The 23,594-nt window shown below is 31.0% G+C and overlaps 2 protein-coding genes across 4 annotated transcripts; one reads left to right on the plus strand and one right to left on the minus strand.

Moving 5' to 3' along the window:
- Positions 1-342: 342 nt before the first annotated feature.
- Positions 343-11,222, minus strand: LOC148628746 (tRNA:m(4)X modification enzyme TRM13 homolog). Its single transcript, XM_088593892.1, has 13 exons — positions 11,066-11,222; positions 10,625-10,671; positions 10,092-10,158; positions 9,284-9,343; positions 8,116-8,185; positions 7,018-7,121; positions 5,784-5,862; positions 5,344-5,432; positions 4,746-4,824; positions 3,984-4,058; positions 3,043-3,130; positions 1,660-2,040; positions 343-546 (listed from the first exon to the last, which is right to left on the minus strand). Exons 1-13 carry the CDS (start codon positions 11,174-11,176, stop codon positions 357-359), a joined length of 1,440 nt encoding a protein of 479 aa, XP_088450018.1. The 5' UTR covers positions 11,177-11,222; the 3' UTR covers positions 343-356.
- Positions 11,223-11,225: 3 nt separating this feature from the next.
- Positions 11,226-22,709, plus strand: LOC148628747 (lysine-specific demethylase RAD23A-like). 3 transcript variants are annotated; one of them, XM_088593956.1, is made up of 11 exons: positions 11,359-11,536; positions 13,202-13,283; positions 14,124-14,203; positions 15,243-15,382; positions 15,689-15,926; positions 17,510-17,696; positions 19,205-19,225; positions 19,987-20,007; positions 20,589-20,719; positions 21,519-21,677; positions 22,294-22,709. In XM_088593956.1, the coding sequence occupies exons 1-11, from the start codon at positions 11,471-11,473 to the stop codon at positions 22,417-22,419; spliced, it is 1,251 nt and encodes a 416-aa protein (XP_088450082.1). In that variant the 5' UTR covers positions 11,359-11,470; the 3' UTR covers positions 22,420-22,709. The 3 variants fall into 3 exon arrangements, with proteins under 3 accessions (XP_088450099.1, XP_088450082.1, XP_088450090.1); XM_088593964.1 differs by lacking the exon at positions 19,987-20,007; XM_088593973.1 differs by lacking the exons at positions 19,205-19,225; positions 19,987-20,007 and having other exon boundaries at positions 11,226-11,536.
- The last annotated feature ends 885 nt before the right edge of the window (positions 22,710-23,594 follow it).

A 23,594-nucleotide genomic window follows, 5' to 3' on the forward strand; every position in this document is an offset into this window, starting at 1 on the left:
TTTTCAAATGTAGGCAGGTATGTAATGGTAATACTAGTCAGACCTTCATACCAATAGCATTTGCGTTATAGCAAGTATATATATGCATAAGGGAAGAAATTAAATTTGAATCATGCAAAAAAAGAAATGAGTTATCATGAAAAATCAAGCACATGTATGATATTTTATGAAATTACTACAAATTAATACTGATTATTCAAATCATCAACAATATAATGTCCAAAAGCCCTGGACATACACAGTTTTATATAGACTGAACATATTGTACATGCAAACAGAAATACAGGACTGTCCAGTCTTCCTCATAAAAATAAATATAAATGCAAATAACAATAATACAAATACATTTTGAACTTTTATTGACCTACTTCAGTAAGTGTAGCAAATATTGCAACATTCTCTGGAGTTAATTGTTCTTCAATGTAGACTTTCATATCAGAGTTCAATCCTTGTTCTCTGAGGAACTCCAATCGACCATAGTCAATTAATCTTTTACATTTTCTTCCTATTTCTTCCCTTTCTTTGTATGACAGAGTCAAGTCTTCTCTACAAAGAAATTATGTGAATAGAGTTAAAATTTCACAAAATTAAAATACTTGATAAGTATACATGTAGAATGATAAATCTGCATGAACATTTTGTTCTAAGTTTTTTTTAACACACTTCTAACTATGGTTTAATGCCATAACTGAAAATACTATTTATTTCCTTCAATGTACCTGTATTTCTTACATTTATAAAATATTTAGTGATTAAGTGTTTGTTTTCACTTGTAGAAATATAATTTGGATCACTATATTCAAGCTTGATAAAAATCAGTACAATAAATTTATAGTCAAATAATTTAATTTGATTTGTAACAAGCTTTCTGATTGGTTGATTCTCTTTGAGCAAACCAGGTTATTATGTATAACCTGGCTTAGTACTATGCATCATTAACATCATACTCAATAACCTGGTTTTGGCCAGTTCACACATTTTTCAAACCATTTCATGGTTCATAAGTGTAAACTGTTGCAAACCAGGTTTTTCAAAAATTAGAAGCATTCCTTAAAATTCTTATATATAAATACAAGGTTAGTTCAGCAAATTAAGGTCCAGGAACATGATATCCCCACAAAACTTTAAACGTATGCTGATTGTTTGCAGATTCTGTCAAATTAGCAATGTTCTCCATAGTTGCGTCACAAAAGAGAGATATTTTCAATATTTTGTGTGACCAACTAGAAAACATACCTTTTTTCAGGATTTTCTTTAAATCATTAAAAGTCCACCAATATTCATATTGGATATCCAGCTATCCATAATTAATGGAGGTTGTTTTAAAATTATATTTGGTCAATACCACCATCTAAATGGGGATGGAGAATACTGTTGTTTGATACAAATTCACTATTTTTTATGTATACATGTAGTAAACATGTTTAGTCCAACCCTACATAAACCAGAAACATGTCTTCACCAGAAATCTTCTGTAGTCCCTTTATATCAATCTAATACATTTTAGACATGTTGTATAAAACCAAACTTTCACCAAAACTTAACAAATCAGTTCTAACAGGTTTTACTGTACATGTACTTGACATTTCATTTATTTTTGTTCTTGCCATTATTCAATTTGTTTTCTAAGTAATTTTTTTTCTCACCAGCTGAACTAACCTTTTGAATGAAGTATGATTCTCATCATCACGTTTGGTGTCTGCCTCTGAATCTGATGAATCCATATCATCAGCTGAAATCCTCTCCTTATTTTTAAGTAAACTGGAATCATCTTTCACCTGTGTTTCCTTTGAACCCTCCAAATCAGGGCTGTTATATGTCTGTTCAGAATTAGTTTCTGATACTCCTAATGCAGTTTTCATTTCTTGCACAGATTTCCATCCTGACCAAGTAGCTGCAGTCCAACTGGTCAACTTGCATATAATATTAAAGTCTCTGACTGAAAATCCATTGTTTGTGAAGAAATGTTTTCCAACGTAAGGTTTCCAATGACAACGATGATGACAACACAAAGCTATAGATAAGCCACCTAATTTTTTGCTGTTAAATGGAAATAGAAATAAAAGTTATCTTGATGTTTCATATTGTATTTTTCAAAGATTGATAGATTGATTATGGTTTTGCATTCTATGGTAGATATTTCATGCATTTCAAGACAAGAACAACTGAACAAATGAACAGACCCTGCTTTGTACAAGTCTGACACCGTGAGCCAGATCTTTATGTGCTAGCTAAGAAGCAACAGCCCCTTGGTATGTCATCTAACTCGAACACATTATTCTGATTCAGAGCAAACCAGTGGTCACGTTATCCCCTTAAATACCACATACTTGGCTAAGAAGCAGAGACTATTAACTTTTAAAGTCTTTGGTGTGACTCTGCCAGGAATTGAACCCACAGCCTCAAACACTCGAGGCAAGCATGCTACCCTAAGACAAGTGAGGCAGTTATATTTGTCAGAGAAATATATTTTGGGAATCATCAACATATAAAAACACTGATCAAGTAAAAAATTACACTTTGTTTTAAAGGGTGAGATACATACTTCTGAAATTAGAACAAGAAATTTTTCTCTTACTCTATTGGCAAATGGTTGGAGAAAAATTGATGTCACATGTATACTGAAAACCTGTAAACAGGTTATTTTTTGCTGATTTAGTCAAGTAAGCAAATCATAAAGTAGCAGTTTTTGTGGTTTTAAAGAATGATAGCATTTCAAAGGGTTAAAAATTAATTTTTCAGGAACTATTTCTTGTGCTTATCTTTTAACTGCAAAAAAGTGAAAAACAGTACAACACAAAATGATCATATTTTGGGATATTCCTTTCACAAAATCCTTGTTAATCAATAACATACAAATTTATCTTTCTCCATTTAAGAAATGTACACCATATCATCAAAGAGATCCCGAAACACAATCTACAGAAATCCATATCTAAATTCCTTGTACAAAATTCTGCAAGATAAAATTAATATTTTTTTAGAATGTTTTAAATTAAGCAATTGAATTATTGAAATAATAAAATCTAAATCATAGTCTACCATTGACTTCTTTTCATCTTTTTCTCCTCTGGTTCACTACACTCTGTATGATCAGTCAGTGTTTGTGCAATGCAGCGAAAAGCTAAATCTACAATATAGAAAAGGAATTAGGAGACTTCAAATAAAAAGAAATCTTAGCCTCATTAAAAGGAATGGTAAGTTTTGTTCACAAATGATTTTTTCCCCAGAATTTCTATTGTTGAAAACATTAAAAAACTAAACACTGATTTGCATTTAGTTATTTCTGGGTTTCAAATGATGATGCAGTTATCAGAATATTCTACTTTCATGATAAATGTATTACCAAACTCCTCATAAGATGAACAAATATTAAGTTACATAATTTGGCAGCTTTACAACATTTTAAATCATACATAGTATTTCTTAAAGAAGAAATTCTTTCATAACATTTTACAAAATTCAAGACTATTAAAATGTTAAAAAATTAATTAAAATTCAAGAGAAGAGTATTTTTATCAAATTGGTTACCAACATGTATTGTGATAAATTTTGGAATCAATTACAAGTGAAAAGCAACATCATATTTACATGTTGGCTTGATAAAAAATATTATTTGTTACCAGTCATATTTAAATGTTAAAACAAAAACCATTTCAGGACAAAATACTGACAATGACCAAGGGTAAAACAATATCCTCTCATTGACTCACATATTTTACAAGTGTACACATATCAGTCAACTACCGGTAATATATATGATCTATTTAAGCATATATTGGGAAAGACCTATTTTTGTACTAAATATTGTACATTGTGTTCTCATTTTCATAGTTCAGTCACCAATTCAAAGAAATATTCTTTGAAAATTTAAGAGGCAGTACTGAACTAACAATTTCAATACTCGCCAACCTAACAGAATTTTGAGTAACTACGAAAAGTGATTCTCCAGAAATAAAAGGACCATCAGCATGTTATTTTACCTGTTGCACTACCACATAGATGTTTGCCAACTGCTACCACAGGATTATTGCTCTCTGATATAGTCTTTACTTTACCTAAAACAGAACAAAAACTGATTGATTGTCCTATGAACTTGAATTTGCTATTATTAGCAAACCCAAATTTGCAGTACAGTCTCATTTTGTCTTCTGTGGATATGTCATAACTCATACCATATTTAGTATATTTCTGATAATGTTAAGTAGCACTCCAGCTAATTATCATGCAAAATGTGATTCATGGTTGAAAAGTCACATACTTTTATTTTTGATATATTGTTGAAAATGTTATGGTAAACAGAAATTAACTTGTGGCTTTTCTTGTAAACCTTGTTCATAGGAGATAAAAATTATATAGAAAGTACTCATTGTATTGTAGAATTCAAAATTAAGGGAGATAACTAACTCTGTAAATCACACTAAAATACAGTAGAAACTATTGGATTTCAATGTTGATTATCTCCTGAGAGCAAACATATTGGAATGAATAATTACACATTTCATCAAATACACTTTTAAAGCAACTTAATAACAAAAATTAAAATGTGTAGCCTTTTTGGGTAGTATCACATATTACAGACTTTGCATGATTCTTATTAAGACTGCAACATAAAAAACTTTAGCAATACTGTGCAGCAACAAGCTCACCCTGCATCATTCACATATTAAATAGGGTTTCAGAATTATGCTACTTCAGTGGCTAGCATGTTTAATACTGACTGTACATGTACATTTTGTAATTACCTAAATTGAGATGTTCAATATCAATTCTTATCCTCTCAAATTTAGGTCCATTGTCTTCCCACTTGTGAAAGTTATCTGCCTGGTAATGAAAAGTATCATTGAATTGTACTGCAGTCTTTATATAATTTTTCAATCACTTTTGAACAATGCTATCTTATAGTATAAATACTAAGTTTGGTTGGAAGTGTGGGGAAGTAAGCAAAGGAAGCATCTGGTTGGCAAAGGAGAAAGAGAGAGCAACTAGATAGTCCCTGGCTTAATTTGATCAACTCATTCAACACACCACCTGTAGCCTGTCTTGGACAATGCAGTCAAGGAAACAAGGGGTCCACCAGATGATAAACTAGTTGAGTAATTGAACACTGTATTAAGGTATTCGAAGATGTTTTTTTAAAGTGCCTTAATGTCAGAAACTGTTTCTAACTTCCCAAAAAATTCCTTTTCTAAATAAATTCATAAATGGATATTCTCCATGTGGTTAAAATGATTTTCCATATATCACTTTCAATTGACTTATTTTATATGTGAAATAATTCCAAAATGTATAACTGGAATAAGATGTCTTCCATCATGTTTTCATAGATTCTACAAAACTTACCTTGTATCGACATGTACCTCGGTCTACAAGTACATAATTACAATTGTGAGTGTTCTCTCCTGCCTTTTGTATCCAATGTGAAAGCATGCCTGTAGAAATAAATACAAATAAATCATAGAAACTAATTTACAAGCCATAAAAAATATACTTTGAATTTTTTGCACCTTTGCATCTGTCAGGAATTTCATGCAGAAAAACCTTTAAAAGAGTATTTTTTTTCAGTATTTAAGTGTATATTTACTAGGTACCGATACATATCACAATTCTTGGCAAGGAAACTTATACATATTGCTATCTTTGCAGATAGATCACAATGGTGTTATTTCTATTGAATTTCAACAAGTTATAAAAATAACTGTCAAAGTTTAATTATTGCTAATTGTAACAAGCATGCATGTTATCACAGAAGTTCATGTACTTTGCAAAATATAACTTCCTACCTTTGCCTGCACCTAATTCTACATAGGTCATGTTATCTCTGATCAAATTCATTTTCTCCAAATGTCCAATGAGGGATGCCTGTAAGAATGATATTAACCATTAGAGGGACACACATTTGCAGTGAAATTGTTGATCTTTTTCAAAACTATCTCATTATCGGGAAGATATACTTCATTTTTTTTTAAATAGGGACTTTTGGAATAACTGTACAAAACCTTGAATTTGTAGTAAAAATGATTTTATAGAGGATGTCAAGAAAAAGACAAGATGTAAACATTTAGTCAGTGTTATTTTGTACAGAAACACCATATCCTACCCATCAACTACTGATTGTTTTTTTTTTCATTAAGGAGTATTTTTAGCAATTTTGGGACAAGCTTGATAACTTTGGACAGTTCCTTACAGAGATTTCATATTTTATATGATTATCAAAACAAAAATCATATCTAGAGTAGATACAGTGAACCAATGTTTGCTTTTAGCCTTGCGTTTACCATCTAAAATTGCTGATACAAAATGTATATGTCACAACTACTGAAGTTCCAAATTTATCGATTGACTAATTATAACTTATTTTAAACAGTTTCTTTACTAAAGTCACATTTTACTAAAAGGAGCTAGAAGAACTGAGAGTACAGTTCACTTGTTGATTCCCCCTCCACAGAAACCATATAGGATACCCCAAAAAGTCACTCAGATGGAAAAAACAAAATTGGAGGCGAGGTGCAGAATGGCATCATGTAATAAAGAATATGTGAACATTTCATCAAATTCAATTCAACAGTTTCAAACACAAAAAAGTATACATGTACTGTCTAATTACTAATGTACATGTATATATCTCAATTTTCTTTTCACAAGAAGCATTATTTTTTACTGAACTTGTTGATATATTCTATCTAACACATGAAACAGGTGTACTAATAATGAGTTACTGGATCGTTTTCTTTTTATAATTTTTTATTGAAATTTTCTGTTAGTCTCAGAGTTTTCCCCATATTGTCTGATTGGCTTAAATTTGTTTGAGTTGAGAAAGGATTTAAGAAAATACTCAGTTTGAGATCTTACTGAACACCAGGGCCAAGCTAAGAAATCTCAATATGAGATTTTACTGAACACCAAGGCCAAGCTAGGAAATACTCAATATGAGATTTTACTGAACACCAGGGCCAAGCTAAGAAATCTGAATATGAGATTTTACTGAACACCAGGGCTGGGCTATACAGAACACACCTGCTGTTTCCTATGTCTGATTGCTGGAATTCCGTAGGCTTGGTTACCGAGTTCTTTGTTTAGGCAGCTATGTGAGAGAATTTCTGAAGGTATCTTGACATATTCTGTAAAATATAAATATCTTTGTTAAATATTAGAAGAATTCTACATTACAAAATTAAAAATACATGTCATTTTTGAATGATAGTTTATTTACTAAAACGATAGTTTATTTCAAGCAAAAGGTGAAGGTTCAGCCTCAAAATTTGAAATTGTTCAAAATAAAGATTTTCATTGTTTTTGTACACATAAGTGTTTACACCAGCTAGTTCGACAGTCTGGTCATTGTAGCACCAACAAAATTGCCTTAATGATGAAAAATCCATAAAATCTCAATATTTCAGCATATTTTTGAAGAATTTTGTGAAAAACAAATGTGGCCGCATGCATGTTCATTCTTGATCTTTACATATATTGTATAGTATTGTAAGATACAACATATATGTCAATATTTTGGATAAACATGGATGTGGCCACCCCCGTTTTAGGAAAAAAACATAGAAAAATATGTGCAAAAATGCAACAAAATTTTGAATGCTATTAGGTCAAAAACATTCATGATATCGCCAAAATCGGCTGAGATGTATTTACTACATTCATTATCCTTTCAAATAAACTAACTAGTATAGACCAAAACAAATCTTACAAAAATATTGAAAACAGGGACCAAAATAGGGCCTTATCGAACCTACTCCTTTATCAAGAATGTTTAGTTGTATTACATGCTAAGCTTCGTCGATATGAAGTAAATGAGATCAACATTTAATTGAATAGACTGTATTATATATGCAGATTTGTTTACTTTTAGCCTCTAACATCCCACAATATTGATCATAATGTATTTTATCTGCCAGTACATGTAATAATTTTGAATTTTCCATACTTTATACATGGAGCTTTTTATTTAGAATTACATTTCATATTGCATCAATTGAAGTGAAAATTAATACAAAATATGTAAACTAAACATCTCTTGACTTTTTATTAGACTAATTGTATGGGAAGGACTATTTACATGTTAAAATAAAAAAAAAAATCAATCATATAAATACAGTGTACCATCATACAAAGTGTTGACTTTCTTGATGAGATTTTTCAGTGTCTCAGTAGAAACTTCACTCAATACTATCTGTAAGAAAAAAGACTTTTATTTCGAGTCACATAGAATGGAAAAATAAACATATCAATGTAAGTTTAGAAATTATATACCAAAATCATCATCAGCATACAAAATCAGAAGTTTTACTCATACATGGTGATACATGTATTTGTATGGAACATGTTTGTTAAGACGATAGATACCAAAATCATCACCAGCATTGCAGAAGCCATGATAATAAGGCAAATTTTGAGAATGCTAATACTGTGTATTAGACCTAAAATAGGGATGTCAATATTCAGAATTGCATGAAGTTGATATTGGAAAAAGGGATAAAGTGAAAAAAAAGTGTGAAATAAGAACAATGAGAATTGCTGAAAACACTACTATGCTGTAAAAGGTCTACCACTTCTAACTGAATAAAATCTTTATCTTGACAAAATCCACATATTTAGAAATAGTCATATTGCAATTTTCAAAATCACACTTTGATTTTTTAAGATGCAGTGTAATCAATTCAGTCAAACAAACACCTACAAACTTGGTCATTTAAAACACATTCAACATTAATAGACAAGGAAAAAAGAGATACATTTTGTATACCTATACAGATATTACATTACATGTAAATTGTGCTTGTATCATACCATGATAGTCTGTATTAGTTTTGTAAACAATCAAATTGAATCAGACATGAAACACAATCAATGCATTCATAATAGAATAATCAACTGGAAAGAGTGAATAACCTAAATATATTCATGAGTGCCAAAGAATGCCTAGATTTAATAAGTGTGCAAAACTTGTGTTATTTTTCAAGCATTCTTAGCACAAGTGACTATACTTTGGTTATTCATGACAACCAATTGATTGGATTATTTATTATATAGATTTTATCCATTATTTATTGCTATTTTCAACATAAATTTTTGAACATTGTATTGATATTCATATTGTGATGTTTTGGCAGGAGAAAATCCAAGAATGAAATTACCAAATTTATTTCAGTGTGAATTACCTATGGTTTTTTTTACACAAAGAACATTCAATAAATCACTGTTATCTATACAATAACAAAGAAATCTTAATCATTTGAAGAAATAAAAACTATATATTTAATATGTCAACCTTTTCATCTGTCTCATCACTGTTACATTCTCCAGAATTTATTCCAGGGCAATGGTATCCCTAAAATAATCCAATATTTAAATAAAGTAGAAAAACAATTGCTGTCATTTTTGTCAACATTTTAAAAAATCCAATAACTCGCAATAAAAAAACTAAGTAAGTAATGAATACAAAAGGGAGCTTCTTTAAAGAATTTGCGTTGGTGACCTGAAGACTGGACAATTGTTGTATTAAATTCCATATCATACTGAATAATTTTTTTTGTAAGTAGGATACAAAGGTATGAGGAAAAGTTTGCCTACCAATTTCTTATAATGACACTTCTACATAAAGTAATATGACTTTCAGTTGTATAGTTGGAAAATTAAGCAATTGTCAGATGTCTTGAATCAAAACTTTTCATTGGTTAGTGAATATAGCTTAAATACAAATTCAGTATTTTTAACACTACAACATTAATAAGCAAGTCATTATTTCTTTTCCTGTAGCAGGCATTCTATAGATTAGCAGGACAAATTAAATTTCATAAAAATTGGATAAGTTTTACTCAAGTAATTGTAAAAAAACCCAGAAGTTAATATACGCTAACAATGACGATTAATCATATTGTACATGTGTAAAACTTTCTGAAGTAGGTCACACAGCCTGTAACAGGTACTTGTATGAGGAAAAGATTGCCTTAACAGGTACATGTGTAAGAAGAAAATTGCCTATTCACAATGCTTCTAATGAAATTCCTTAATATGATATAAGGATCTTAAAAAAGAAAAATGTTTACTAATGGTCAGTACTATCAATGAAACCTTACAGGCAGAGCACCTTGTTGTTTCCTACATTTCTTTAAATGTTTGGCTAATTGGTCTTCATAACACGTACTGGAATAGAAATAAGATTATACATAAACTTATAAACTTAACTTTAGAAATGCATTTAAGATGTACAGGGCATTGTTTCAAAAAGCTTATGTAAGACTTACATGCACATAAGTCTCATTGGTTTGTTACGGATTTATGTGAAAGTAAGTCTTAGGAGTGATTTGTTAAACGATGCCAAAATGTAGTTGAATATAATGATGTGCTGAAAATAACCCACTTAAAATATTTCAATCCTACTAATTTTAGCAAATAAATTTAAATTTTCCAACCATGTCATAAAATCATCAATGTACCAGATACAATTTGTATAAAAATCATTTGGCACAGAAGATAGTTTTAAGACACTATCCACCTAAAAACATGCAAAACTTGAATTAAGTGATTCATTCTAAAAAAACAGGTCACAAAAACTAATTTCAAGAGTTATGTCCCTTATCCTAGGACTACCTCGTTAATCAAAACTTACTGCTTTGAATCTAACGGACAAACTATTCTCTTCCTTTCAGTTGGTATCTACAACAGAGATGACAGAGATGATGTTAAATTATTTATATTAAACCAGTAAATCAATTCTTTGTTGGAATTAAATGTGGTTTCTTTCCCATATTAGGTATCAGATTTCATTGATATATATATATATATATATATATATATATATATATATATCTATATCTATATCTATATCTATATCTATATCTATCTATATCTATATCTATATCTATATCTATATCTATATATCTATATATATATATATATATATATATATATATATATATCACCATTGACTTCGAAAATCTGTTAGTCCCTAACAGTAACATTTGACAATTATACTAACACAAATTATGAATATATTTTTTTAAGGATACAAACCAAGGCTGACCAAGCAGATTGTATAATGAATGCATACCCCCAAGACACCAATATGTTCTGCACAATATTTTTGGTCCTTGTTTGGTCGAAATCTGCAATACCGTTTCTTCTTTTCAAGAAAAAATGCACAATGATTGTCGCCTGACATGTCAACACGTGGAAGTATAACCGGAAGTAAACAAACACCTACATAGGATCGCAGACAAAACAAACTCATGAGAAACTGTTGAATTGAAATTTCATTTTTCAACACTACATTTTTTCACGTGTCAATAAGGGGTGGCATTTTACTATTTTCATTTGAAGTTCATGCTTATTAATGTGTTCATTAACTGCAGTATTAGGATCACTTCAGACTACACATCCGGTTACTTGCAAAATCGATTCGTAAAAGCTAAAAATTGTAAATATAGTGAATTTAGATATTTTATATGAACCGAAAATGATAATCACTTTAAAGACATTACAACAACAAACGTTTAAGGTGGAAATTCCTGATGAAGAACCGGTAAGATATCAATTTCAACGAAACATGTTGTTCCCGGTTCGGCGTCACTTTCCAAATAAAGGAAAAAAACCACTTTGTCATTTTATGTACACGTCAAACCGAAAATAGTTGTTGGTATTTTTTCCTTGAAAAATGCAAGAAATAAGGTGTATTGACATTTTTTCAATTAGATATATAGTGACATTTTCTGAGAGGAACATTCACTGAAAAACCCATGCTTAGTATAAGTCTTAAGTATGCCCGGTGTCACATGTTACATAGTCCCCGACCAGTCCTCGACAATAGTAAACTTTGTTATGTTTTGTTCCTAAATGGCTTTATTATCCTCACGTGTTTGTGTTTGCTTTTTGGGTATGTTCTATTTCATAAGTTCTATGTTCTATATGTGCACATAGGGGGTCTGTAGCAGACGATAATTCTGATTAAAATTTCAGTGAAACATTTATAAGCCAAACTGCTTCTGTTTTGAGTCTAGCTGAAAAATTCTTTGGTGGCATTTTCAAGTTCAAATGGGACCACCAGTCCACACTTATGTGATATTATAGAGTTACTTAAATCTTTAAGATTGCAATGTCAGTTGTTCTTTCTTTTAAATATGTAAATGATCAACAATTTATGATCTCAACAAATCAGGAAAAGTACCGTTTCATTACCCAGTCCTCAAATCCTCTTGAAAAGATGGTGATCAAAATGCCGACCTGTAGCTAATAAAAACCTTGTTAAAAGACATGTTCATGCTCACAAGTTGTGGACAACACTCCATCATCAATGATGAAAACTTAGTGCATGCACATGATGTGGCTCATTAGTCACTCAGTGTACCATTTTAAGAGGAAATGCAACTAGGGTGCATGGTACATAGTAATCCCAATCCCTGTGGAATTAAATTTAGGTAATTGTTTAGCATTAGCCTATTTGCAGTGACTTAAAACATGTTAAGTGCTTGAGGTTAGATTGCACTGTCAGAAAATAGCTTGCCAGCCAACTAGGGGATAGTGACAAGATCTTTACAGTTACAATTCAGTAATCAATAGTAACCGTTCCCCAATTAGTTAAAATGGAAGTAAAAAACATAGTGGTGACCAGCTATAAATTTTGTTTTTCATTTTGAAACCTTTTATTCTACAGTGAAAACACAGCAGATTGACTGAAACTGAGGAATAAAGGCTTGTGTTTATAAATCCTAATGTGACAAAGTGGCATTTTTTATAACTCATAGAAATTCACCAGAAATAACACCAATGTGTCCAATCTGCAAAGAAGTGGTACAGATTTGATCATGATGGAGTGGAATTTTTACACCCATACAGCCAACCGATAGCATTCAAAAACTCTTATGCAGAAAATTATTTAATGTAATAGTAAATTTTAGAATGGGGATTCCTTGGAGGGAGCTAATTTGTCTTAGCCTGATCAATCCTTGGTCTAATTTTGTCACTTAATCCTGTCTTTGTGACATCATTTTTATAACAAAACTTTTCATCAGAAACATACATGCTGAAACTTTTTGGTATACTATTTATTTTTATTCATACAAAAAACATGAACATCATTAGATAAGATGCATTTCAGTCATTAGTATTATTAGATGAAAAGTATGATGTATACATGTGTTGTGTGAAAATGATGAGTGGCCAAAATGTTCATCTAAACTTTTTTATATAGGTGAAGAAATTAAAAGAGAAGATAGAGGAAGAAAAAGGAAAAGAAACATTTCCAGCAGCAGGACAGAAGTTAATATATGCTGGTAATACACTTTTAAAGTTACTTTTACATGTACTTATTTTGTATGTGATCATCACATGTCTAATTGTCAGTCCATCAGTTTTGTTTTATTGATGATATTTTAAACAACTGTTCAACTTTTTAAACTTTAATACAATGCTTTAGACTTCAAAATATAGTTGTATTCAATCACAGTACATGTATGTGTTGCAATTACTCAGTCTTCACAGTTAAACAGTAGTCCAAGGCCCAAGGCTTGTCAAAATGGAGGTAGGCCTGTAAAATTAACAACTACAGGCCAACAGCACTATATAAAAATTTCTGAAAAATGTATTTTGGGCCTGTGAACTGGATAGTTTGTTGTGACGACTGATTACTGGTTGTTATATATAATTAGAAAATTTGAAAAGCAGCTAGTATCTGTGTCATTCTGTGATCATCCTTCTATAGTTAATACAGTGGAACCTGGATGTGTCAAACTCAGATTAGTTGAAATATCAGATAACTCGACCTAATTACAAAGTCCCAGCAAAACTCCCCTACAAAACTCCAATACAATTTTACCTCGGATGACTTAAACTCGGATGAATCGAAATCTCGGATAACTCGAGGTAATCAATCAGTCCCTTCAATAGGACTTTGAGGTTAAATAACCCTGATGTCTCCAAGTCAACTAAGTAGTCAGAAAACTGATTGCAATTGCTTTATTACAAACCATGGTTGAAGTGTGTTTTATTTTGTAAATTTCATACTAAAAATTTTACTGTAAAAATGTATCTTATTGGTATATAACCTTGCAACAAACTTGATGGCCTGACTGCTTACTTTACAATACATATGATGAACATTCTCATTATTGTAGGAAAAATTCTTGATGATGAAAAAAAGATTTCTGAGTACAAAATTGAAGAGAAAAATTTTGTGGTTGTCATGGTAACAAAGGTAATTACAATCTTAGAAACAGATTTATGTAAACATGGTTTCCTGTAGCGCTCATAATGTATGTTTTTTTCTTTCTCATCCACATTCCTAAGTAGATTGATTGATTGATTCATTTTTGTTTAATGTCCGATGGCATGTATTTCATGCATTTTAGGACTAGGACAATTGACTAATCAAAATGACTCTGCTTTGTAGTAGTCTGACACACTGAGCCAAATCTTTGATGTGCTAGCTCATAAAAACAATAGGCTGCAGATAGGCATGCCACCCCACTCGGACAAATGAATCTGGCTCCAAGCCAACAGATGTCACTCTATCTCATTAAATATTGAGTGCTTGGTGGAGAAGCAGTGACAACCAATTTTATTAAGTCTTTGGTTTAACTTGGCTTTGGGATCAAACCCACAATCAAGCTGAGACCACTAAGGTGGTTGTTCCTTAATAGAGGACTAAAATCTCTGATATCAGTGATCCAGAACCAGTATAAAAGCTATATTTCTTTACTAGAAGATGTTGAGATATAACTTTGTTGTTAATTAGTTTTAAATGTGTTTTTTTTTTCTAAAGACACTTGTAAACGTCTTATATTTTTTTGGGGATTCTGTCAAGTGAACAACATATTCACATGTATAAATTTTCACGGGTACTAATTTGAAATGAATAGTTTATTTAGTGATGCAAATAAATTTCACAGGTACTTATTGTGTGCTTTTCTTTCCACTGCGAAAGTAAGTACATTTACAGTACACATACAATGAACAATGACTAAAAACAAAGTCATGTCAAAAATACATTTGTTGCTCAAATGAAAATTTATTTTATAACACATCACTACAAGGAAAAATGTACTTCAGAGGATACACAAAATTTTTAAATTCACATAAGAACTGATGGATTTCTTGCAGACTTTTGATTTGTCTGCCTCTTATTTTGCGTTCTCAACTAAATGATAAAAAGAGCACTTTGCTTTTACATGTCATTATTACCATTTTCATGTTTAAAAGTGCTATGAATTGAACAATTATTTTGTGTATTATAGCCAAAAGCAGCTCCTACAAAACCCACAGAAACTGCTGCTGCCCCTGTTGTGGAGGCTGCTGCAGCTTCTACACCAACACCAGCACCAGCAACACAACCAGAAACAAAACCAGAAGAAAAGAAAGAAGAAACGCCTCCTAGGTAATAAATCACTTCTAGTCAAAACACTAGTTAGAAAAAATAATGCATCCATTTGATGATTTATGAATTGTTGATTGCATTAAGTACTTTACATGTATGTATTGCATATACAATTTATGAATTGAGTTTGTAGTAGATTTAACCACTTCTAAACTTGTTAAAACTCTCTGCTGTAATTGAAATAGTATTTGTTATTAATGCATTGATGTACATGAATCTTGTACTTTATAGTTAAGGATTTTTTTTATCTATACTGAGTATTTAAATTAACATGCTTTGAAAATTGTCAGAATTTTCTATCTTTAGCACGACAGCAGAGGCACCTAAAGCACCTGAAGCTGCTCCTCCCACTACCACAACCACAGCTCCTAGTGCTACAGAAACTGTATCACTGTCTTCAGCAGAAAGTGCGCTAGTGACTGGACAACAGTATGAAAACATGGTGACAGAAATGATGACAATGGGTTTTGATAGAGAACAGGTTCTGAGAGCTCTGAGAGCTAGCTTCAATAATCCAGACAGAGCTGTAGAATATTTATTAGGGGTAAACATTTCACAATATTATAAGTGCTTTGTTATTTATAAATATTAATGATGGTAATGAATACTTGAGTATTCAAGTTTTCCTTAGGAAACCAAGAACTCAAGAACAATTTGGGTACTTGGATACTCGTTTACGTTTTAAATATTTTCATAAAGTTCCCTTTGTAAACTGATCCTTTGTAGTACTGATGAAGATCAATGAACAACATGCTTACAGTTTACACAACTAATTGGTAAGGTGTATGTACACAGATCAACAATAAAAATAGGGACCATTTAAGTATTTAAGGTGTATGGAAATAAAATGTCCACCCCTCATGTACAAATTAGGAATATGTAAATGACAACAATATAATGAACCTGCTAATTGACACGATTTTATTTATGATGAAAATTTGCATCTTGTTATTTATAAAAAAAGCTTGGAATTTCTTTAAGGCAAGTCAGATATGATAAAAATTTAGAAATATGAAGACATATATTCATGAATAATACATGCATTTATGATATTTTAGTTACTAAAAAAAACTAATGATAATAAACATAATTGTTGCATATTTGGAAGTAAATTGGAAATTACTGCCCCTTGCATAATGCCAAAAGTTGTGAGCAGATATCAAATCAAATTATTTGTTGATGAATAACAAAAAAAATGTATTCAAATATGACTGGAAATGGACATCTAGAGTTTTCTTGTAATGATTTAGACTTGGAAATCTTGTGTTGATACACATGCCAATATGGGAAATGCAATATAATAAACTATAATAATCCCCCTTGCAAATGAAGTCTATATAGGCATTTCCATGACATTCTGTCCTACCATTTGTCCGTTCATTCCTCTCCCTATATCTTGCACCACTCAGTGGCTTTTGATGTAGTTTTATAGGAAGATTAGACATTTTATGTAGATTTACACAAATGAAGATGTTGTAAAATTATTGTTGGATACCTTTGAAAGGTTTTCATGTTATGTAGCTGACTCTATAAAAATCAGACAGCAGATGATTCATGCATGTCAAAAACCCACCAAATTCACTTTTATTTCATGTTCAGAAACAGCTATAGACCACATGACCAGTCTTACTTTTTCATTTGAATGTTGCATATTTGAGATAAAATTTATATAGATTGCAGATGAAATTATCACTTTGCAAGAGTTATCATTCTTGATTTGGTTTGATTTGGTTTATTTTAGTGGGAGATTGAAGTGTAGTTTTCTCAAAAGTGCTGACAAATACAGAAAGGACTATTGTCACATAAAAATACAGCATATGTAGTCTGAAAAAACATCGTTTGTTCTATGAGTTTTTTTCTACAGCATGAATCACCTTATCAAAGGCAGTGTTTGAATTTTTAATGGACTGGTACTTAAAACTAGGTTTAAAATTTGTTTAATTACGATTTCAAGACCTTGTCAAAAGGGATGATGAGAGAAAAGATTTCATTTAGTCTGGGAAAAAAACACAAGTCATTTATAAAATAATAGTACATGTATAATAAACATTACAAGCTTATGTCACATTCAATTTTGATTAAAAAATGTAACCAATTATATTACAAGAATTATTGTATTTTTTATAGGGAATACCTGACATGCCTGAACCAGCTCCTCCAGTAGCCCCTGCTGGGGTACCGCCAGCCTCTGCAGGACCACCAGCCTCCACAGGTATACCCTCTGCCTCTACCGGTGCACCATCAGCCTCTTTAGGAGCACCCCCTGCTGCAGCTGGTGCACCTCCTACTGGAGCCCCAGGCACTGCTGGAACTGGTATGTAAAACAAAAACAACACAAATATGATATGAAGGAAAGAAGTAGAATCTTCTTGTTGCAATGTATATTTTTTTTTGGTTTACATTGGAGTATACTGTATTTTCTGGCCTATAAGTCGATGTGGAGTAGAAGTTGAATTGCCTAATTTTGACCAAAATTGACGATTAAAACATAGATAAGTGGAATTTGGCAGATAAGTTGAGGGTCAGGCGTGTGCATTTATATCATATGTGTCATCGAATATCCGAGTTGAGTGGTTTGTTTTCAACAGCATATTATTCCACTGCCGTGCAATGTTACTAAGTATAAGATTCTGAATTAAATAAATATCTGTTTTTGTTAAAGTGTACTTTGTCCGTGAGTTCAATTATTTTTATTGAATGGCGTGTCAATGGCTCTGAAGCCATAGATCATCAGGAGTACGAAATCCTAAACATGTCAAACGTGGGCAGCCATGTGTGAAATAAGTGGGAAATTTGTTTGATGAATTGGTCATAATTATGAGCGGTAATTAGTAAACACTATTACCTGGTATTATGAAATACAATAAAAAATAATTGTTACCTGCAAATTTGGTTGCAATTAGCCATTTAGATAACACCTTAATTGAATCATAATTTAAACCATGTGCGAATGTGTTACGACATACCATAAATGGGTATAAATTTGCATATAAAAGAACCGATAACTCCAAAACACTCAAGTTTTCCAAGTTAAAAAAAGGGTTTTGTTAACGTATCTTCTAGAGTTTATTTATATATTTTAGCGGATTTAAAGTTTTAGAGTTTTTATTAACATCATCGTATTCATTCATAAAGGATAGTGGCAATGATCAATAATATTCGAGTTCTGTTTGAGTGACGGCTTTTGTTAATTGCAGTTTACCAAAAATTTTGAATTAAAGCAATCAAAAGTGAACTAAACAAATCTAATGGTATGCATTGTTGATGAACATTTTTCTTGAAAAACCTTAGATAAGTCGAAGTGGACGCTAAGTCGAGGCTGACACTTTGCTGAAAAAATATTGACTTCTAGTCTGGAAAAATATGGTAGTTTTTTTGGATAGTCTGTCTGTTCATAGTAAAGTGGATTAGGTTTGATTTATATATAATACAGACTTGCAAAGTTTGATGTGTTGGTTTCTTTTGGTATAATATTTGTGGTTTAAATCGGATAAATAAAAAAATTTTGATCAGTTACAGTAAAACCAACATAACATAGGTTCAATATGCATTAACCTGATATTTAGCACCTCGAGTTGTCTGTTATAGATTTTTAGTTTGGTATATACAGATTTTCCTTAAGTATTAGCCCTTGAGGATGCAAATATTGTTTGTTCAGCAGAACATTCATACAATGTCTTTATAACATGGTATAACAATTGCGGAAAATGTGCCGTCATGATAATGATAACCACAAATATTCAAAATATTTGAAAGAAAACAAAAGAAAACAACCACAGTATTGACATCCTTTTTAAGTAGAAATTAATTTGTAAATTACAGAGGATATTGATATGTCTGATGGTAAGAAAATGTTTTGTTCTGTTCGAAGTTTTAGGTTGAATTTTTTTCCTTTTATGATTTGGTCACTTTATCCACTTCTTCGACAGTTAAATATTTGTGACAATGTGATATGAACTAGTGATGTGAAAAATTTGCCGTTGCCATTGGTTGTTGTGTAATTGTGTATCATGTTCTATTAAAAACTATTGATCGAAAGCGATGTTGTGACGTTGATAACTCTGTTCTCCCCACACTACTGGTGATGTCATAGAATAACGGTCGCTGGAATTTCCGCCATGACAGATCTAGAATGTCAAGCAGCCAGAATATTCCAAAGGAATCAGAGAGAAAAAAGTTTAATAACTTGTGAAATTTGGATATCGCAAAATATCAATTTGAGTTGTTTAATTTCAAGATCATAACTACTCAAGTTGAATTTTGCAATATTCAACTTTCACACTCATTATGAAACCTATGACTTCTTTTTTGTTAATTTCAACTTAGGTACAGAAATGCTGTTTAAAATTGACTTTTAAATTTTCAAAACTAGTTAATTGCTAAAAAAATTGTATTGAGTGACAAACTTTATATCAGTTGTACTTCATATACATATACATGTACATTTGTACATACATAATCTTTCTGAATCCTTCTTTGCACTTTGTAAGACTTAATTTTTTTTACCTATTACATGTATTTTGTATATTATCAATCACATACTCTTATAAATATCTCAATATCATTTTTTTAAAATTGAGATTGTGTTAAACTAAACATTTTAGAAGATGATGATTTCATTGAAGGTAGGGTTGACTTGAGTTAAGTTTATTCTTGTTTTGTCTTGTAATTTTTTAAATAGATTTTATATTTAAATTTATATATATATGCATGCATATACATGTACCATTGATACAAAAATAAGTTGATTTAAAATCTATTTTCTTTTCTTTGGTTTGATCTCAAATATAGTAGGATATTACCTCTGTAAAAATTGAAAATGTCCAGAAGCATAAAGCATAAGATCTAGAATTGCATGTGATTTTTCTGGAGACCTAAATATTTTGGTCACTTTTATGAAACTAGTACATGTATTGTTTATGGACTACCCATTGTTTTGATTATGATTAATAAATCGGACTGTAAATCTAAATTTTCCTGGAGTCAGTGATGTTCAAATGACATCTACAAGTTCAAAATTTAATGCAGTGGTAAGAGTTTCTCAAGTCTTGAGAATTTTTTACTCACCAATGAAAGTATTTGAACAGTAAGCAAAATAGTTTTGGCATTACTGGTAATTAACCTTTAAGAAATATTAAGTAGTTTCTGCCAAATACATGTGAATTAAACAGAAAATATATATTTTATCATAACGTTTACTTTTTAGGTGAAGATCCTTTAGCATTTTTAAGAACACAACCACAATTTCAAAGAATGAGACAGTTAATACAAGAAAATCCACAGGTCTTACCAGCTTTATTGCAACAGATTGGACAGTCAAATCCACCTTTATTACAGGTAAAATTTCATATAACTAGTATCATTAAATACCAAATTCATAACTTTGTTCAAATTCTTAATCACAGCTATTTCTCTGCAAATGTGGGGTTCTGGTCTAAGCTGTTTCAAAACTGAAAAATAAAACCCACGAATAGTCTTTCAAGATCCTAATCATATTGAATAAAAGGCCAAGTATAAGTTCAATGTACGCTTGCACACCTCATATCTCTCTGAGCAAATTGGTACAAAACAATGCTAAGTTCATTACACATAAGGAATTTACTCTATAAAAAGTAACTCAAAATAGCTTACAAATTACTGGCATAGAAACTAATCTTAATGATTTGTCAGTAATTTATACAAATTTCAGATAGAATATACATGTATGGTGTTACATTCAACAGTCTATTATTTACAGAATTCCAGTCGTTTCCTGTCGGAGTTGTTCAGGGGTTAGAAAACATATTTTGATCGTGATTTGCTTTGCAGAGACTATTGAAATAAGTGCAATATGGATTTTGATCATACAGTGCGTTTTGTTTTCGATTTCATTTAAGATAAATCTAGTTGTTTCGGAATAGTGAATGAAACATGTTTTCATGCCGAACCAATTCAAGTTGTCAATTTCAATTTTTATGTTGCTAACTGACAAAAAATGCAAAATCACAATTTTTTTATTGATTGTATAAAAAAGGAGTTGGCATCTATGTATAGGTCCGATGTCTGAAAGCTTGCATGTTACGATGATTTTAGAAAAAAAAAAAACATGCGTATGTATTGTGTAACTTCATAAACTTAATTTTTTTTATTGTTTCAGCTCATAAGTCAAAATCAAGAAAGATTTATTCAGATGTTAAATGCTCCCGTAGATGAAGAAGGAGGAGATTCAACAGCCCAGGGTGCTGGTGGGTTGGCTCCCCCTCAAGGTTCTAATTACATACAAGTTACACCTCAAGAAAAAGAAGCCATTGATAGAGTAAGTAAATACAGAGTCTTTAAGTAGGTAAAAGTGTTACCACTACTGTAAACAAGTTTATGTTCATTAGCAAGAAAAAAAATCACAAACAAAAAACGACAATGAGTAAATCCCCTCAGTATAGAGTACTGTGGAAGTAGTGTTGTTTGTGGGATACCAGTTTTCATGGTTTTTGTAGGTGAGCCAGACCATGAACTTTTATTTCCAATGAAAAGGAGATTCCCATTGATGTGTATACTGAAAAATCTCAAAACCATGAATTCAAGAATCCATGAAAATTGGTATCCGTGAATTAAAGTACTTTCACAGGATGTGGTAAAGTGTTAGTAGTGAAATTAAATTGATATCCAGTATATAAGCATTCACACAAAGTTTGTGATAGTTCTCGATAGCAATTATCCAGCCTTTCATGAATGCACAGAAAAATGTATGCTTTAGGTGGAAGAATCTGTCCTTAATGATAAAGTAAGCTAATACATAATTATTTAGTAGTTCACAGTGTTATCTTCATTTTAAAACTTTACTTCTTAATGTTATTATGATGTTGAGTTTTATCAAGTTTAAATCCTTTCTGTAAATAAATATATTACCTAGCATTATGTTTTGTTTATTTCAGTTAAAAGCTTTAGGATTTCCAGAAGGAATGTGTATTCAAGCCTATTTTGCATGTGAAAAAAATGAAGAAATGGCTGCTAACTTTTTGTTGTCCCAAGGTTTTGATGATGATGACCAGCAAAGCTGATAGAATTAATTAAAGCTACATCGGTGACATTAGGATATAATCTATTCGTTATGCGTTAATCATTTCTAAGCATTTTATCTTTTAGACAGACATTTGAAGACCGGGTTTGACTTAATACTAAACACTGTTTACAATATTCTTTATCTGTTAATGCTTCTGAGATATGTTTACAGTTGTAAAGCTAGGATACTTGAACGATACCAGATATTTGTTATTTTGCAATGTAATAATTATTATTATGACAAGTGTTGAAGTCCTTAAAATAAAGTTGAAACAACTTTAAAAATAAATTTCTTTGTCTTGAGTACAAGGTCTGCTTTGAAGAAGTAGTGTGTATATAAAAATCACTCAGCAACTAGTTCTTAACCTTTGAACTTAAATATTTTTGGGTTTTTTGATCCTTCAGGATCAAATTACCTTATGTCACTGGTTCATGCCAGAAACTTCTCTACTATCTCTGAACACTACACCAAAAAAAATAGTCCAAATGTAATTCATTTTATATCATTCAATACAGTAAACAGTTGCTTCAAGAGCACGAAAATTAGTACCAGCGAAAATATATTCAAATTACTGAGTCTTTTGACCGTTGTATTATGGTTTCCACAATTTTGAATAGAAGCATCATTTCGTGTAAGGGTTGTATCATTCAATGCAATCAGCTATGAATTTACATTATAAGTCTATTATAAAAACATATACGGTAAAGGCATGTGGGTAATAATTTCTAAATTCATAATCTTATTTACATAATGATTTGTATCAATGGCCATAGAGTACCCTTCACATCAAAGAATAGAAATCAATACTGTGCAGACATTCTATTAACAAAAACAAAATGTAAGTGTCAAACACACACTACAGGGAATCACCGATAAAAGATTACCGTTAAATACACACGCTAACTGTCAATAAAAAGTTAATCCCTACAATAAGCTAGGGCTTGGGCAATTAAGGGAGTTCTTTTAAGTCTAAAATAAGAATACACTATAAGATTAAAATGGCCAGAAGAAACTATACATGTAGTCAATTTGTTTATGTCGTATCAATGGGCGCTATTACTTTATTTTAATTTATTGCAATATTAACGGTAATATAACTGATTAAAATTGGAATCACACACGGCAGAGACTATTGAAAAACCTTGAAAACCGTGAAATTAATACCCGCGAACA

Source organism: Perna viridis, chromosome 1 (assembly GCF_037379345.1).
Source record: "Perna viridis isolate PV_CMFRI_1.1 ecotype Kerala chromosome 1, ASM3737934v1, whole genome shotgun sequence".
In the NCBI taxonomy this organism is placed as follows: Eukaryota; Metazoa; Mollusca; class Bivalvia; order Mytilida; family Mytilidae; genus Perna; species Perna viridis.